General features: G+C 36.9%; 1 protein-coding gene across 11 annotated transcripts in view; it reads left to right on the top strand.

Moving 5' to 3' along the window:
• LOC127722974 (uncharacterized) overlaps positions 1 to 18,784 on the top strand; it is a 436,121-nt gene extending 417,337 nt beyond the window's left edge. For 5 of the 11 annotated variants that reach the window (XM_052229363.1, XM_052229361.1, XM_052229362.1 and 2 more), the window contains one exon: positions 15,671 to 18,784. In XM_052229363.1, coding sequence (XP_052085323.1) covers positions 15,671 to 17,610 — 1,940 coding nt within the window. In that variant the 3' untranslated portion in view covers positions 17,611 to 18,784. Of the gene's footprint in view, positions 1 to 8,264; positions 8,564 to 9,783; positions 9,887 to 12,220; positions 12,305 to 14,407 lie in introns of all 11 variants that reach the window. The other 6 variants (XM_052229367.1, XM_052229368.1, XM_052229369.1 and 3 more) reach the window with 3 other exon arrangements.
• The last annotated feature ends 644 nt before the right edge of the window (positions 18,785 to 19,428 follow it).

Here is a 19,428-nt window from a genome sequence, read left to right as displayed (position 1 = left end):
CACAGTACCACAGCTAACAAACAGACCAGGATTCCAGACACTGGTTACATTAGTTTCTATGGTTTATCTTACAGGAGACACAGTACCACAGCTAACACACAGACCAGGATTTCAGACACTGGTTACATTAGTTTCTATGGTTTATCTTACAGGAGACACAGTACCACAGCTAACAAACAGACCAGGATTCCAGACACTGGTTACATTAGTGTCTATGGTTTATCTTACAGGAGCCACAGTACCACAGCTAACAAACAGACCAGGATTTCAGACACTGGTTACATTAGTTTCTATGGTTTATCTTACAGGAGACACAGTACCACAGCTAACAAACAGACCAGGATTTCAGACACTGGTTACATTAGTTTCTATGGTTTATCTTACAGGAGCCACAGTACCACAGCTATCAAACAGACCAGGATTCCAGACACTGGTTACATTAGTGTCTATGGTTTATCTTACAAGAGCCACAGTACCACAGCTAACAAACAGACCAGGATTCCAGACACTGGTTACATTAGTTTCTATGGTTTATCTTACAGGAGCCACAGTACCACAGCTAACAAACAGACCAGGATTCCAGACACTGGTTACATTAGTTTCTATGGTTTATCTTACAGGAGCCACAGTACCTACACTAACAAACAGACCAGGATTCAAGACACTGGTGACATTAGTGTCTATGGTTTATCTTACAGGAGCCACAGTACCACAGCTAACAAACAGACCTGGATTCCAGACACTGGTTACATTAGTTTCTATGGTTTATCTTACAGGAGCCACAGTACCACAGCTAACAAACAAACCAGGATTCCAGACACTGGTTACATTAGTTTCTATGGTTTATCTTACAGGAGCCACAGTACCACAGCTAACAAACAGACCAGGATTCCAGACACTGGTGACATTAGTGTCTATGGTTTATCTTACAGGAGCCACAGTACCACAGCTAACAAACAGACCTGGATTTCAGACACTGGTTACATTAGTGTCTATGGTTTATCTTACAGGAGCCACAGTACCACAGCTAACAAACAGACCAGGATTCCAGACACTGGTTACATTAGTGTCTATGGTTTATCTTACAGGAGCCACAGTACCACAGCTAACAAACAGACCAGGATTCCAGACACTGGTTACATTAGTGTCTATGGTTTATCTTACAGGAGCCACAGTACCACAGCTAACACACAGACCAGGATTCCAGACACTGGTTACATTAGTGTCTATGGTTTATCTTACAGGAGCCACAGTACCACAGCTAACAAACAGACCAGGATTTCAGACACTGGTTACATTAGTTTCTATGGTTTATCTTACAGCAGCCACAGTACCACAGCTAACAAACAGACCAGGATTTCAGACACTGGTTACATTAGTGTCTATGGTTTATCTTACAGCAGCCACAGTACCACAGCTAACAAACAGACCAGGATTCCAGACACTGGTTACATTAGTGTCTATGGTTTATCTTACAAGAGCCACAGTACCACAGCTATCAAACAGACCAGGATTCCAGACACTGGTTACATTAGTGTCTATGGTTTATCTTACAAGAGCCACAGTACCACAGCTAACAAACAGACCAGGATTCCAGACACTGGTTACATTAGTTTCTATGGTTTATCTTACAGGAGCCACAGTACCTACACTAACAAACAGACCAGGATTCCAGACACTGGTTACATTAGTTTCTATGGTTTATCTTACAGGAGCCACAGTACCGACACTAACAAACAGACCAGGATTCCAGACACTGGTTACATTAGTGTCTATGGTTTATCTTACAGGAGCCACAGTACCACAGCTAACAAACAGACCAGGATTCCAGACACTGGTTACATTAGTTTCTATGGTTTATCTTACAGGAGACACAGTACCACAGCTAACACACAGACCAGGATTCCAGACACTGGTTACATTAGTTTCTATGGTTTATCTTACAGGAGCCACAGTACCACAGCTAACAAACAGACCAGGATTCCAGACACTGGTTACATTAGTTTCTATGGTTTATCTTACAGGAGCCACAGTACCACAGCTAACAAACAGACCAGGATTCCAGACACTGGTTACATTAGTGTCTATGGTTTATCTTACAAGAGCCACAGTACCACAGCTAACAAACAGAACAGGATTCAAGATACTGGTTACATTAGTTTCTATGGTTTATCTTACAGGAGCCACAGTACCACAGCTAACAAACAGACCAGGATTCCAGACACTGGTTACATTAGTGTCTATGGTTTATCTTACAAGAGCCACAGTACCACAGCTAACAAACAGACGAGGATTCCAGTCACTGGTTACATTAGTTTCTATGGTTTATCTTACAGGAGCCACAGTACCACAGCTAACAAACAGACCAGGATTCCAGACACTGGTTACATTAGTTTCTATGGTTTATCTTACAGGAGCCACAGTACCACAGCTAACAAACAGACCAGGATTCCAGACACTGGTTACATTAGTGTCTATGGTTTATCTTACAGGAGCCACAGTACCACAGCTAACAAACAGATCAGGATTCCAGACACTGGTTACATTAGTGTCTATGGTTTATCTTACAGGAGTCACAGTACCACAGCTAACAAACAGACCAGGATTCCAGACACTGGTTACATTAGTTTCTATGGTTTATCTTACAGGAGCCACAGTACCACAGCTAACAAACAGACCAGGATTCCAGACACTGGTGACATTAGTGTCTATGGTTTATCTTACAGGAGCCACAGTACCACAGCTAACAAACAGACCTGGATTTCAGACACTGGTTACATTAGTGTCTATGGTTTATCTTACAGGAGCCACAGTACCACAGCTAACAAACAGACCAGGATTCCAGACACTGGTTACATTAGTTTCTATGGTTTATCTTACAGGAGACACAGTACCACAGCTAACACACAGACCAGGATTTCAGACACTGGTTACATTAGTTTCTATGGTTTATCTTACAGGAGACACAGTACCACAGCTAACAAACAGACCAGGATTCCAGACACTGGTTACATTAGTGTCTATGGTTTATCTTACAGGAGCCACAGTACCACAGCTAACAAACAGACCAGGATTTCAGACACTGGTTACATTAGTTTCTATGGTTTATCTTACAGGAGACACAGTACCACAGCTAACAAACAGACCAGGATTTCAGACACTGGTTACATTAGTTTCTATGGTTTATCTTACAGGAGCCACAGTACCACAGCTATCAAACAGACCAGGATTCCAGACACTGGTTACATTAGTGTCTATGGTTTATCTTACAAGAGCCACAGTACCACAGCTAACAAACAGACCAGGATTCCAGACACTGGTTACATTAGTTTCTATGGTTTATCTTACAGGAGCCACAGTACCACAGCTAACAAACAGACCAGGATTCCAGACACTGGTTACATTAGTTTCTATGGTTTATCTTACAGGAGCCACAGTACCTACACTAACAAACAGACCAGGATTCAAGACACTGGTGACATTAGTGTCTATGGTTTATCTTACAGGAGCCACAGTACCACAGCTAACAAACAGACCTGGATTCCAGACACTGGTTACATTAGTTTCTATGGTTTATCTTACAGGAGCCACAGTACCACAGCTAACAAACAAACCAGGATTCCAGACACTGGTTACATTAGTTTCTATGGTTTATCTTACAGGAGCCACAGTACCACAGCTAACAAACAGACCAGGATTCCAGACACTGGTGACATTAGTGTCTATGGTTTATCTTACAGGAGCCACAGTACCACAGCTAACAAACAGACCTGGATTTCAGACACTGGTTACATTAGTGTCTATGGTTTATCTTACAGGAGCCACAGTACCACAGCTAACAAACAGACCAGGATTCCAGACACTGGTTACATTAGTGTCTATGGTTTATCTTACAGGAGCCACAGTACCACAGCTAACAAACAGACCAGGATTCCAGACACTGGTTACATTAGTGTCTATGGTTTATCTTACAGGAGCCACAGTACCACAGCTAACACACAGACCAGGATTCCAGACACTGGTTACATTAGTGTCTATGGTTTATCTTACAGGAGCCACAGTACCACAGCTAACAAACAGACCAGGATTTCAGACACTGGTTACATTAGTTTCTATGGTTTATCTTACAGCAGCCACAGTACCACAGCTAACAAACAGACCAGGATTTCAGACACTGGTTACATTAGTGTCTATGGTTTATCTTACAGCAGCCACAGTACCACAGCTAACAAACAGACCAGGATTCCAGACACTGGTTACATTAGTTTCTATGGTTTATCTTACAGGAGACACAGTACCACAGCTAACAAACAGACCAGGATTCCAGACACTGGTTACATTAGTGTCTATGGTTTATCTTACAAGAGCCACAGTACCACAGCTATCAAACAGACCAGGATTCCAGACACTGGTTACATTAGTGTCTATGGTTTATCTTACAAGAGCCACAGTACCACAGCTAACAAACAGACCAGGATTCCAGACACTGGTTACATTAGTTTCTATGGTTTATCTTACAGGAGCCACAGTACCTACACTAACAAACAGACCAGGATTCCAGACACTGGTTACATTAGTTTCTATGGTTTATCTTACAGGAGCCACAGTACCGACACTAACAAACAGACCAGGATTCCAGACACTGGTTACATTAGTGTCTATGGTTTATCTTACAGGAGCCACAGTACCACAGCTAACAAACAGACCAGGATTCCAGACACTGGTTACATTAGTTTCTATGGTTTATCTTACAGGAGACACAGTACCACAGCTAACACACAGACCAGGATTCCAGACACTGGTTACATTAGTTTCTATGGTTTATCTTACAGGAGCCACAGTACCACAGCTAACAAACAGACCAGGATTCCAGACACTGGTTACATTAGTTTCTATGGTTTATCTTACAGGAGCCACAGTACCACAGCTAACAAACAGACCAGGATTCCAGACACTGGTTACATTAGTGTCTATGGTTTATCTTACAAGAGCCACAGTACCACAGCTAACAAACAGAACAGGATTCAAGATACTGGTTACATTAGTTTCTATGGTTTATCTTACAGGAGCCACAGTACCACAGCTAACAAACAGACCAGGATTCCAGACACTGGTTACATTAGTGTCTATGGTTTATCTTACAAGAGCCACAGTACCACAGCTAACAAACAGACGAGGATTCCAGTCACTGGTTACATTAGTTTCTATGGTTTATCTTACAGGAGCCACAGTACCACAGCTAACAAACAGACCAGGATTCCAGACACTGGTTACATTAGTTTCTATGGTTTATCTTACAGGAGCCACAGTACCACAGCTAACAAACAGACCAGGATTCCAGACACTGGTTACATTAGTGTCTATGGTTTATCTTACAGGAGCCACAGTACCACAGCTAACAAACAGATCAGGATTCCAGACACTGGTTACATTAGTGTCTATGGTTTATCTTACAGGAGTCACAGTACCACAGCTAACAAACAGACCAGGATTCCAGACACTGGTTACATTAGTTTCTATGGTTTATCTTACAGGAGCCACAGTACCACAGCTAACAAACAGACCAGGATTCCAGACACTGGTTACATTAGTGTCTATGGTTTATCTTACAGGAGACACAGTACCACAGCTAACAAACCGACCAGGATTCCAGACACTGGTTACATTAGTTTCTATGGTTTATCTTACAGGAGCCACAGTACCGACACTAACAAACAGACCAGGATTCCAGACACTGGTTACATTAGTGTCTATGGTTTATCTTACAGGAGTCACAGTACCACAGCTAACAAACAGACCAGGATTCCAGACACTGGTTACATTAGTTTCTATGGTTTATCTTACAGGAGACACAGTACCACAGCTAACAAACCGACCAGGATTCCAGACACTGGTTACATTAGTTTCTATGGTTTATCTTACAGGAGCCACAGTACCGACACTAACAAACAGACCAGGATTCCAGACACTGGTTACATTAGTTTCTATGGTTTATCTTACAGGAGCCATAGTACCACAGCTAACAAACAGACCAGGATTCCAGACACTGGTTACATTAGTTTCTATGGTTTATCTTACAGGAGCCACAGTACCACAGCTAACAAACAGACCAGGATTCCAGACACTGGTTACATTAGTTTCTATGGTTTATCTTACAGGAGCCACAGTACCACAGCTAACAAACAGACCAGGATTCCAGACACTGGTTACATTAGTTTCTATGGTTTATCTTACAGGAGCCACATTACCAGAGCTAACAAACAGACCAGGATTCCAGACACTGGTTACATTAGTTTCTATGGTTTATCTTACAGGAGTCACAGTACCTACACTAACAAACCGACCAGGATTCCAGACACTGGTTACATTAGTTTCTATGGTTTATCTTACAGGAGCCACAGTACCACAGCTAACAAACAGACCAGGATTCCCGACACTGGTTACATTAGTTTCTATGGTTTATCTTACAGGAGCCACAGTACCACAGCTAACAAACAGACCAGGATTCCAGATACTGGTTACATTAGTGTCTATGGTTTATCTTACAGGAGCCACAGTACCACAGCTAACAAACAGACCAGGATTCCAGATACTGGTTACATTAGTGTCTATGGTTTATCTTACAGGAGACACAGTACCACAGCTAACAAACCGACCAGGATTCCAGACACTGGTTACATTAGTTTCTATGGTTTATCTTACAGGAGCCACAGTACCGACACTAACAAACAGACCAGGATTCCAGACACTGGTTACATTAGTGTCTATGGTTTATCTTACAGGAGTCACAGTACCACAGCTAACAAACAGACCAGGATTCCAGACACTGGTTACATTAGTTTCTATGGTTTATCTTACAGGAGACACAGTACCACAGCTAACAAACCGACCAGGATTCCAGACACTGGTTACATTAGTTTCTATGGTTTATCTTACAGGAGCCACAGTACCGACACTAACAAACAGACCAGGATTCCAGACACTGGTTACATTAGTTTCTATGGTTTATCTTACAGGAGCCATAGTACCACAGCTAACAAACAGACCAGGATTCCAGACACTGGTTACATTAGTTTCTATGGTTTATCTTACAGGAGCCACAGTACCACAGCTAACAAACAGACCAGGATTCCAGACACTGGTTACATTAGTTTCTATGGTTTATCTTACAGGAGCCACAGTACCACAGCTAACAAACAGATCAGGATTTCAGACACTGGTTACATTAGTTTCTATGGTCTATCTTACAGGAGCCACAGTACCTACACTAACAAACCGACCAGGATTCCAGACACTGGTTACATTAGTTTCTATGGTTTATCTTACAGGAGCCACAGTACCACAGCTAACAAACAGACCAGGATTCCAGACACTGGTTACATTAGTTTCTATGGTTTATCTTACAGGAGCCACAGTACCACAGCTAACAAACAGACCAGGATTCCAGATACTGGTTACATTAGTGTCTATGGTTTATCTTACAGGAGCCACAGTACCACAGCTAACAAACAGACCAGGATTCCAGATACTGGTTACATTAGTGTCTATGGTTTATCTTACAGGAGCCACAGTACCACAGCTAACAAACAGACCAGGATTCCAGACACTGGTTACATTAGTTTCTATGGTTTATCTTACAGGAGCCACAGTACCACAGCTAACAAACAGACCAGGATTCCAGATACTGGTTACATTAGTGTCTATGGTTTATCTTACAGGAGACACAGTACCACAGCTAACAAACCGACCAGGATTCCAGACACTGGTTACATTAGTTTCTATGGTTTATCTTACAGGAGCCACAGTACCGACACTAACAAACAGACCAGGATTCCAGACACTGGTTACATTAGTTTCTATGGTTTATCTTACAGGAGCCATAGTACCACAGCTAACAAACAGACCAGGATTCCAGACACTGGTTACATTAGTGTCTATGGTTTATCTTACAGGAGCCACAGTACCGACACTAACAAACAGACCAGGATTCCAGACACTGGTTACATTAGTTTCTATGGTTTATCTTACAGGAGCCATAGTACCACAGCTAACAAACAGACCAGGATTCCAGACACTGGTTACATTAGTGTCTATGGTTTATCTTACAGGAGCCACAGTACCACAGCTAACAAACAGACCAGGATTCAAGACACTGGTTACATTAGTGTCTATGGTTTATCTTACAGGAGCCACAGTACCACAGCTAACAAGCAGACCAGGATTCCAGACACTGGTTACATTAGTTTCTATGGTTTATCTTACAGGAGCCACAGTACCACAGATAACAAACAGACCAGGATTCCAGACACTGGTTACATTAGTGTCTATGGTTTATCTTACAGGAGCCACAGTACCACAGCTAACACACAGACCAGGATTCCAGATACTGGTTACATTAGTTTCTATGGTTAAAGCTGTACAGATTCCAAATACAGAACCAGAGAGCCATGATACCAGTTTTGCAGCAGACTTATACAGACTACAGTCTTGGTATAAAAAGATCATTAAAACGACGTCGATGGATTCACATCAATATCAACAATTTCTTCACACAGTAAATGAAGTAAGATATTTTCTGTAGTTTACACAACTGTGCAGTTTGCCATCACTTTCTTATAATATGCTATCCATTAACTTTGACATTTTTGTCAACTCTGAAACTACAAGGTCAATAAAATCTGATTTAGCCAGTTTGTAGGCCAATCTTGATAGTGCTTTGTCCAATTTCAGTTTCTAATTCCTGTCAACTGACCCGTATTCTGCAAGTTACACCGGTCAATTTCTCTTTTCACACGGGATTTTTTAAATACCAGTTGGGAATTCAAATAACCCGGTGACAGCTATGAAAAAATTACATTTGATTCGAGAATTGTCTCGTTAATTGTACCCCAGAAACTTGCAGCCAGGAAAGCTTAATATATAATTCTATGTACTGATTAAAAGATTTGCCGTTTGCAAATATCAATTATCCTATAAAAATCATTTTAAACAATTTGAACCTTTCAAAACATTTTTGTTGGAGAGAATAGTTTTAATATCACTTAAATGTAGAAGCTTTAAATCAAATCCATATGTTCTAGATATTGCACTGAAAGGAAACAAACTAACTTCTTTTTTTTTATCTTCCTCAGGACCACATTAGCTATAATTAATTTCTAATTGGGTTTATGACATTCATTAATACAAAGTAGTGTGAATAAAACAATAAGAGGGCTTTGTTTAGAAAGATATTTGATATATAATTAACAAATTCAAAAGTAAATATTTGTAGGAAACTCAGTGGTACATGTGTATGTTATAATATATAAAAAAAACTCTAAAATTGAACGGAAAAAAAAAAGTTCGTACACATTATGACTTGACATTTTCTTCTTCAATGCATTTTCAGTTTCAGAGGTTGACACGCATGGTTTCTTTTCTTTAGAAACGTAAGACTACAAGGACAATTTGAATCAATACAGAAAATTAAGATATTTTTGCTATGTTTTTATTATAGGCTAGATTGCACATGACAGGTTATGCAATAATTAAAACTCGCATTTTGTATTTTGAAAACATTATTTGTACTCAGCATTTCATGAAATTGTACAATTTTCCCCTGTGGAATGCAGTGCATGTGACATCGAAATACCAGGTATCCGTTAAAGGAGAGTTATGGACTTTGCATTTTTGATACAGTTAAAATAACATAGGATAAGAAAAAGGGATGAGTAGTGTTTTCATGTTTAGAATATAAATTTATTCTTTGTAATCAATTTAATGTTAAGTTTGATTTGTGAACAGGTATTGGGAAGAATCAGTGGAAAGAATGATCCTGTTGTTAAAGAAACCACACTGAGCACTGGGATGCAAAAACAGGTTCAAAAGATGCTTGATGGTTTGAAAGGTAACCTTAGTGACATGAATTTAAAATAGCTGAAGAAAATTTATTATCTCTTCTAAGAAAGACAAAGTGAAAAGGTACTATGAAGGGAGCAGTCACAAAACACAAGACAAAAAAAAATAGAAGTCTTAGCAGTAACAGTCCCAATAAAATTGAAGTTAAATGCAGGAGAAATTTTTTTTTTCACTATTGCATTTGGCACACACTATATATATATATATCTGATGTTTATTTAAAATCTAATAAGTATCAATTTGTCATTTGTTGAATGAACAATATCTTTCAGGGGCATGACATATGTCTTTTAGAAATACCCATTTCAAGTTTTACTTATTGATTCTTTAGTTTGTTTGCTGTTTTGGCGACAAAATCACATGGCCTGAGTGATAGATGTCTGCTTTGTATGACTTCATCTGCTGTAGTTTATACAGTCATGATGAATTTAAAAAAAAATCTAATGAGATGTCAGGCTGACCGAAAAAGATTTCTGATTTCCTTTAAGTCTTTGTTATCCAAAATAAAGAACAATTGACATTAATAATATAAAAATGTGGTATGATTGCCTAGCTATTAGATAACTTTCCACAAGGTAAATTCACCTAAAAAAAAAGGAAAAATTGATATGTTATATAATTCATAGAAATATATATACATTCATTAATGTTAAACATGTTAAAGTTTTATTCTACTGGATAAGTGATGATAAAAAATTGTAAATCAAGACTATCGATTTTTGAAATGGCGCTATCTTGACAGCATCTTTGAAACAAATCATCATGTGATATCTAACTACATCATTTTGAAACTGAATAAAACCTTAGTATATATGCCACGTATGTTTTGAGACTCTAAGGTACAGTCAAACCTGAAAAAAAATTGCGTCGTTAGCACACTCATTTGTACAATTCTTGCCAGACGTTTATGAAACTTATATCATAGGTTTAAATTAGCAATGTCTTGGATGAGTTCAAAAATCAGTGTCAATCAATTTTTTTAAAAGAGTTATGCCCCTTGGAAACATTGATTATATGGAAAATTGCATTGTTAGCGCTCTCATGTGTTCAATTCTTGCCAGATTTTTATGAAACTTATATCACAGGTTTATATCAGCAATGTCTTTTACGAGTTAAAAAATCAGTGACGATCAATTATTTTTATGCCCCATCTAGGGGCATCATGTTTTTCATTCTGTTTGTTTGTCCATCCTTTTCTTCCTTCATTCGTCTGTCTCTCCCGCTTCAGGATAAAGTTTTTGGTTAAAGTTTTTGGTCAAGGTAGTTTTTGATGAAGTTGAAGTCCAATCAACTTGAAACTTAGTACACATGTTTCCTATGATATGATCTTTCTAGTTGTAATGCCAAATAAGAGTTTTGACCCCAATTTCACTGTCCACTGAACATAGAAAATGATAGTGCCAGCTTCAGGTTAAAGTTTTTGGTCAAGGTAGTTTTCTGATGAAGTTGAAGTCCAATCAACTTGAAACTTAGTACACATGTTCCCTATGATATGATCTTTCTAATTGTAATGCCAAATTAGAGTTTTGACCCCAATTTCACGGTCAACTGAACATAGAAAATGATAGTGCGAGTGGGGCATCCGTGTACTATGGACACATTCTTGTTAAAAGAGTTATGTCCCTTGGAAACATTCATTATATGGGAAATTGCATTGTTAGCGCTCTCATGTGTACAATTCTTGCCAGAATTTTATGAAACTTAAATCATAGGTTTATATTAGCTATGTCTTTGAAAAGTTTGAAAATCAATGCTGATCAATAATTTGAAATAGAGTTATACCCCTTGGAAATATTGATTATATATATGGAAAATTGCCTTAAGAGACCTCTAATATGTACAATTCTTGCCAGATTTTTATTAATTTCATATTATAGGTTTATATCATCAATGTCTTTAGAGAGTTTAACAATCAGTGGGGATCAAATATTTTTAAAAGAGTTATGCCCATTGGAAATATTGATTATATGAAAACTTGCATTGTCAGCGCTCTCATGTGTACAATTATTGCCAGAAATTTATGAAACTTATATCATAGGTTTATATGAGCAATGTCTGTGACACTTTAGAAAATAATTGCTGATCAAATATTTTTAAACGAGTTATACCCCTTGGGAAATATTAATTATAATGGAAATCACGTATTTATGCACAGCGAGGTATCAAATAATTGCATTAGAACGTTCCTGATGTGGTAATTGAAAAGTGCTTATGAGGCATTTTATGTTATTATGAACATATTAAGATGTTAGTAGAATGCATTTTTTTAATACAATTTCCTTGTGTAATACTAATAGACCATAATATTCTTTTCTGATTTCAGAAAAAGAAGGAAATTCAGAACTTAAAGACAAATTAAAGACAATGGAAACTAAGCTGAGTGAAATAATTCCAAAGAATATTAGAGGTATATTATTAGTTTATGTATTTTGACATTTTATAATTTGACAACAACAAAAGACTGCACCCTTGCAATCCCTGGACATGATTGTTGCTTTGTATGTTTAATATTTAGTCAGATCAAAGGCTTTCTGACCTCTAAAATAATTTGTCAAATGTGGAAATAGATAAAAACTTATTTGGTATATTGGATCCTTGCAGTCTACATGGCTGTGAGACAGAGTATATCTGACCTTCACCTCATTGACATCAATTAGATGGATCATTGATAATGTAAAGTTTATGTGATATGTGTAGTAAAACCACTTTCTTTTTTATACCCCCATTTTAAAAAAGTGGGGGTATACTGTTTTACCTCTGTCTGTCCGTTCATCCATCAGTCCGTCCGTCCGTCCGTCCCATGAATACTTTCGTCGCATCTTTCTCAGGAACTACATTACAAAGATTTCTGAAATTTGGTTTCAGTTTTATATAAGTCAGCTATACCGTGTGATGTGTTTTCAGATTCATCACTCAACAACTTCCTGTTTACCGAACACTTGTATCATTTTACACATGATAGCCAAGTTGAAAATTTTTCTCAGGAACTACAATACAAGGATTTCTGAAATTTATTTTCAGGGTTTATATAAGTCAGCTATACCATGTGATGCGTTTTCAGATTCATCACTCAACAACTCCCTGTTTACCGTCAAGTATTTGGGAGGGGCGGGGGGTATCATCAGTGAGCAGTAGCTCGCAGTTTCACTTGTTACTCTTGTTCTAATATTCTGGCAAACATTACAGGATTTAGGAAGAACTAGTAAAGTACATGTACCCTCATCACACTCGTGCAAATGCCCATGCACAGTCAGCTCTCAGTAGGCAAATTATACAACTTATTATACAACTTTTGTCTGTTTACATTGACTTATGATACTTTAGACCGTGTGTTGTGTATTGTCATGACCTTTATGTGACCTTGACCTTTGACTTAAGGGTCAAATAAGTTGATTTTTGAGGATGTATTCTTTTCTGGCTTTACATATTTATTACATGGATTCAAAATCTCAAATCAATGTGTCCCATACCATTGAAGATAATCTCTAACCTTTAACAGTTCAACTTAAGGTCAAACAATTTATTTGAGGAATTCCAAAACCATTTTCATATAATTATACCCCCGCTTTAAAAAAAAAAGGGGTATACTGTTTTACCTCTGTCTGTCCATCCGTCCATCCGTCAGTCCGTCCGTCAGTCATCCGTCCATTCATCAGTCTGTCTGTCCGTCCCATGAATATTTTTCGTCGCATCTTTCTCAGGAACTACAGTACAAGGATTTCAGAAATTTGGTTTCAGGGTTTATATGAGTCAGCTATACTGTGTGATGGGTTTTCAGATTCATCACTCAACAACTTCCTGTTTACGTTATACTTTTAGCGGGGAGGGGTATCATTAGTGAGCAGTAGCTCACAGATTCACTTGTTTTCATTGATTTTACAATTACTAATGGTTAACCAAGACAATTTATTATTGTTTTGCTAGTAAGTATATGTTTTGAAGGGATATTTTCAATTTAGATTTTATGAAAACAAGCAGATGAGGTAAGATGCCCAATTCAATGAGACACCTATCCTCATAGCATTCAAGGGTAACCATCCAATCTTCAACAATGAGGAAAACTGGTGAGGTATGATGGCCAATTCAATGAGACACCTATCCTGATAAGGACAAGTATATAAACATTCACAGGTAACCATCCAGTCTTCAACAATGAGGAAAACTGGTGAGGTATGATGGCCAATTCAATGAGACACATATCCTCATAAGGACAAGTATATAAACATTCACAGGTAACCATCCAGTCTTCAACAATGAGGAAAACTGATGAGGTATGATGACCAATGAGACACCTATCCTCATAAGGACAAGTATGTAAACATTCAAGGGTAACCATCCAGTCTTCAACAATGAGGAAAACTTGTATGGTATAATAAGGTATAAAAGGTCCTGAGAGAGTCAAAATGTGAAACAACTTTCAACATAGACTCAATCTACTATTTTATGTCGGTTTAAAATGATCATATAAATAGTAATTTTCTTTAATAAGCTACTCTTATATATTTTTCAGAGCTAATAAAAAAACAAATAGAAGACTGGGAAAAAAAAGATAAGATGTTCGTGTCTACAAGAGCCAGTGATTACATCCTAGAATGTTTACAGGACAACAGTTGCTTGACTATAACCGCTCCATCAGGAGTTGGAAAATCATTTATTGTAAGACACACAGCACTTCTTTTATTGAAGGAAGGATACAATATAATACCAGTGTACTCACCAACAGACATAAGAGATCATTATCAGCCTGGTAAACAGACAGTCTTCGTTGTTGATGATATTTGTGGAAATTTTACTGCCAACCAACAACAGATTGAGAACTGGGAGCAACTGTTACCTGTGATTAAAACAATTATTGCAGACAAATTTTGTAAGATTATTGTATCTTGTAGGTTACAAGTTTATAAAGATGAAAAGTTTAATATATTAACACCTTTTAAATCTTGTGAATGCAACTTAATATCAGATAAGTTATGTCTTACATCTTTTGAGAAAACAAATATAGCAAATACCTATATTGGTACAAGCATGACAGATATTGATGATTTATCACAAAACTGTCATTTTTTTCCACTGTTGTGTAGTTTATATCATGAAAAAAAAGATGTAGATGTAAAAGAATTTTTCAAAAATCCTTTTGCTGTCTATAAAAATGAGCTAGACAAGTTAAATGAGCACGGTGATGAAGGGAAATATAGAATATGTAGTCTTGCTTTATGCGTTCTCTTAAATAATCACCTAGAAGAAAAATGGTTCCTGGGTAAAGTAACAAAGAGGCAAAAACTGGTCATAAAAGACACATATAATGCTTGTGGATTGGACAGACGAATATCCAAGGCAAAACTGCAACATGCCCTTGACACCCTAGATGGTACATTCATATGTAAAAAGGATGGTGTTTATAGAACTGTACATGATAAACTATTTGACTTCCTTGCTCATTACTTTGGCCAGAAAATGATTGAATGTTTAATAGATCATGGTGATAGTGATTTAGTACATGAACGTTTTATTTGGCAGAAGTCACCAGATGAACAGAAAGGTAACATAGACTTCATTATAGAAATACCAGATGATTATTTAGAATCATATTTAGAAAGGTTTATAAAGGACTGGTCAGCAGGAAAGGTGAGAGTTATATTCATGAACAACAATATGACAGTATCATCATTCAGACAACAGTTATTACAGCACTTAAAACAACTGGATAAAACAGAACAAGTAACATTAGCCAGTACCAAGGATACAGTGGTACCAAAGGAGGAGTGTGGATCAGGTAATACTCCACTGATAGATACTTGTTATACTGGTTATACTGATATGTTACAGTGGATGTTACATAATGATGTGGATGTGGATCAGTGTAGAGATGATGGGGTTACTGGACTGATCATGGCAAGTCAGAATGGACATACTGATATAGTAAAGTTACTGTTAGAGAGGAATCCCAATGTTGATCTATGTGACAAGAATGGCTGTAGTCCTCTGTTACTGGCAAGTCAGAATGGACATACTGATATAGTAAAGTTACTGTTAGAGAGGAATCCCAATGTTGATCTATGTGACAATGAAGACTGTAGTCCTCTGTTATTGGCAAGTAAGAATGGACATACTGATATAGTAAAGTTACTGTTAGAGAGGAATCCCAATGTTGATCTATGTGACAAGAATGACTGTAGTCCTCTGTTATTGGCAAGTCAGAATGGACATACTGATATAGTAAAGTTACTGTTAGAGAAGGATCCCAATGTTGATCTATGTAACAATGAAGACTGTAGTCCTCTGTACATGGCAAGTCAGAATGGACATACTGATATAGTAAAGTTACTGTTAGAGAGGAATCCCAATGTTGATCTATGTGACAAGAATGACTGTAGTCCTCTGTTATTGGCAAGTCAGAATGGACATACTGATATAGTAAAGTTACTGTTAGAGAGGAATCCCAATGTTGATCTATGTGACAATGAAGACTGTAGTCCTCTGTTATTGGCAAGTTATAAAGGACATACTGATATAGTAAAGTTACTGTTAGAGAAGGATCCCAATGTTGATCTATGTAACAATGAAGACTGTAGTCCTCTGTACATGGCAAGTCAGAATGGACATACTGATATAGTAAAGTTACTGTTAGAGAGGAATCCCAATGTTGATCTATGTGACAAGAATGACTGTAGTCCTCTGTTATTGGCAAGTCAGAATGGACATACTGATATAGTAAAGTTACTGTTAGAGAGGAATCCCAATGTTGATCTATGTGACAAGAATGACTGTAGTCCTCTGTTATTGGCAAGTTATGAAGGACATACTGATATAGTAAAGTTACTGTTAGAGAAGGATCCCAATGTTGATCTATGTAACAATGAAGACTGTAGTCCTCTGTACATGGCAAGTCAGAATGGACATACTGATATAGTAAAGTTACTGTTAGAGAGGAATCCTAATGTTGATCTATGTAACAATGAAGACTGTAGTCCTCTGTACATGGCAAGTCAGAATGGACATACTGATATAGTAAAGGTACTGTTAGAGAAGCATCCCAATGTTGATCTATGTGACAATGTTTTCGGGTTCACACCACTAATCAGTTCATGTAGTAGTAATCACACCAATATAGTACAGCTATTAATGAAACATAAACCAAACATTAATGCACAGAGAGATGATGGTGGTAATTCTTTATATTTCAGTGCACTGAATGGAAACATAGATATTACACGGTTACTGTTAGAGAACAATGCTGACTGTAATATCTGTATGCATAGTAAACAGTCTATAGCAGAGACATATACTAACCATCACAGATTAACACTAGATGAAAAAAGACAGGCATGGTTTGACTTTCTCTTAGAAAAGGCTTCATCAAATGTTAGAGATTACATCAGTGAGTTGTCAGTAGATTGTGGGTTTGATATAGTAGCTGGTTCTTATCCGCTACACATAGCCTGTTTTATGGGTAGGATAGATGTCGTCCGTTGTCTGCTGGACCACAATGCTGACTTCAACATGACAAAAGAAGATGGAACTACACCATTATTTTATGCATGTGAAGTAGGACATGAGGATATTGTACATTTATTGTTAGATAAAGGTGCAGATACACAGTTTAGTAGACTCGATGGGGAATCCCCTTTAAATATTGCAACAGATAATGGACATACATCTATAGTAATAGTGTTAACAAATCACACAAAGAAGGAGGACAAACTTTCTTCTTAACTCTTGTTCTTTAGTCAGTGGTTCTTTATGACATGTAAAAAAACATGCAAGGGATGTTGAAATGTTGTCTTTTAAACTCTTGTTCTTTAGTCAGTGGTTTGTTTTTACATGTAAAAATCATGCAGCAGATGAGAGAAAAAAACATTTATTTTACTTTCTTGTTGATTGGTGTTTGATTAATATCTACTAAAATTCATCCTATTACTTTCTCTCCATTTCTACACATGCAGTTAAGCTTCACATTACATGAATATATATCTAAATTGTATTACAAGGAATAGAAAAAACATTTTAGATTCAAATGCAGTAAACACATTCTGTTGATGCCAATGAATAAAACTGTACCACACTTAGTAAACATTGTATTTCTATTATTACTTAGTATTTTTTTAATTACTTTATTGTTTTCTAAAGTCACATTTCTTTCTGCCTGATGAGTAAGGCTATTGTTTGTCTTATTTAGTGTCACTTATAAAATTCCTCTCTTTTTGAATGGAAAAGTTAATTACAATGGACAGACAAATTCACAATCATATCATTGCCAAATTTGCTTCTCATGTTAAATATTCAACATTTTACTGATAGTATGACATACTTAATATACTGTATTATTGGTAGGATAGGTGTAGTCCGTTGTCTTCTGAACCACAATGCTGACATCAACATGACAAACGAAGATGGAACATCACTATTATTTTATGCATGTGAAGTAGGACATGAGCATATTGTACGATTATTGTTAGATGGTACAGTTATATACAGCGGTATGGGCTTTGCTCATTGTTGAAGGCCGTACGTTGACCTGTAGTTGTTAATTTCTGTGTCATTTGTGAAGAGTTGTTTCATTGGCAATCATACCACATCTTCTTTTTTATGTATATAAATATAGACTACCATTTTATTTGTATTGTTAAGTAGAGTCGAGATTTATCTTGTGTAACATCTTACTGATTGTATGACATACTTTATATACTGTATAAAAATATAGACAACCATTTTATTTGTATTATTATGTAGAGTGGAGATTTATCTTGTGTAACATTTTATTGATTATATGACACACTTTATTTACTATATACAAATGTAGCCTACCATTTTATTTGTATTGTTATGTTTGTTCGTGTTTTCTCTTGTGTATGTATTCCTTTCTATATTTTTGCTATTTACATGACAAACCCCTTGTTTGGATGTTGGGGTACTGTATAATTGCAAGATAAATATGTTGTATTTAATCTGTTAATAGAACTAATTATTATGACACGTAATTACCTTTCTAAAGAAAAAAAAACAGTGATCTATATGCTAAAGAAATAAATATTGTATCACAGCAGGTCTGAAAGGCCATGTGAGATCTGTCATCACTTTGGGTCCATTGTCTGTTTGTCTTTCAGTCTATTGCTTTTCAGCTTTTGAAAGATGATTTTATTTGATACCTTGAATCAGTTTTTACTTAATTTTGTATGAATTTTTCCTTCTGGTTTGTAATACATTCAAATTTATATTCAGCCCCCCCCCCCCCCCCATCCCATATAGGTTTTCAATAAATTATCTGTTGATATATGTCTTGCTCATTTTGATTATCTTTATATCTATAAAATTAATAGACATTTTCATATGGTTGATTTAAAGATTTTTTTATTCTTTTTTCTTATGTAACTTTTAGTCTTTATATTGGGGAAATAGTACTGACAAAGATAATACTGTAAATTCAGAAATTATTGCGAGGTTTTTATTATTGCGACAAATGCGACAGAGTTGTAAACGCAATAATTTAAACTCGCATTTTGAAATATTTTATATGAACTAAACAGGATTTTT

Source organism: Mytilus californianus, unplaced genomic scaffold (genome assembly GCF_021869535.1).
Source record: "Mytilus californianus isolate M0D057914Y unplaced genomic scaffold, xbMytCali1.0.p SCAF_13, whole genome shotgun sequence".
NCBI lineage: Eukaryota > Metazoa > Mollusca > Bivalvia > Mytilida > Mytilidae > Mytilus > Mytilus californianus.
Note: the sequence above shows the minus strand (reverse complement) of the source record. Positions and strands in the feature narration are given on the sequence as shown.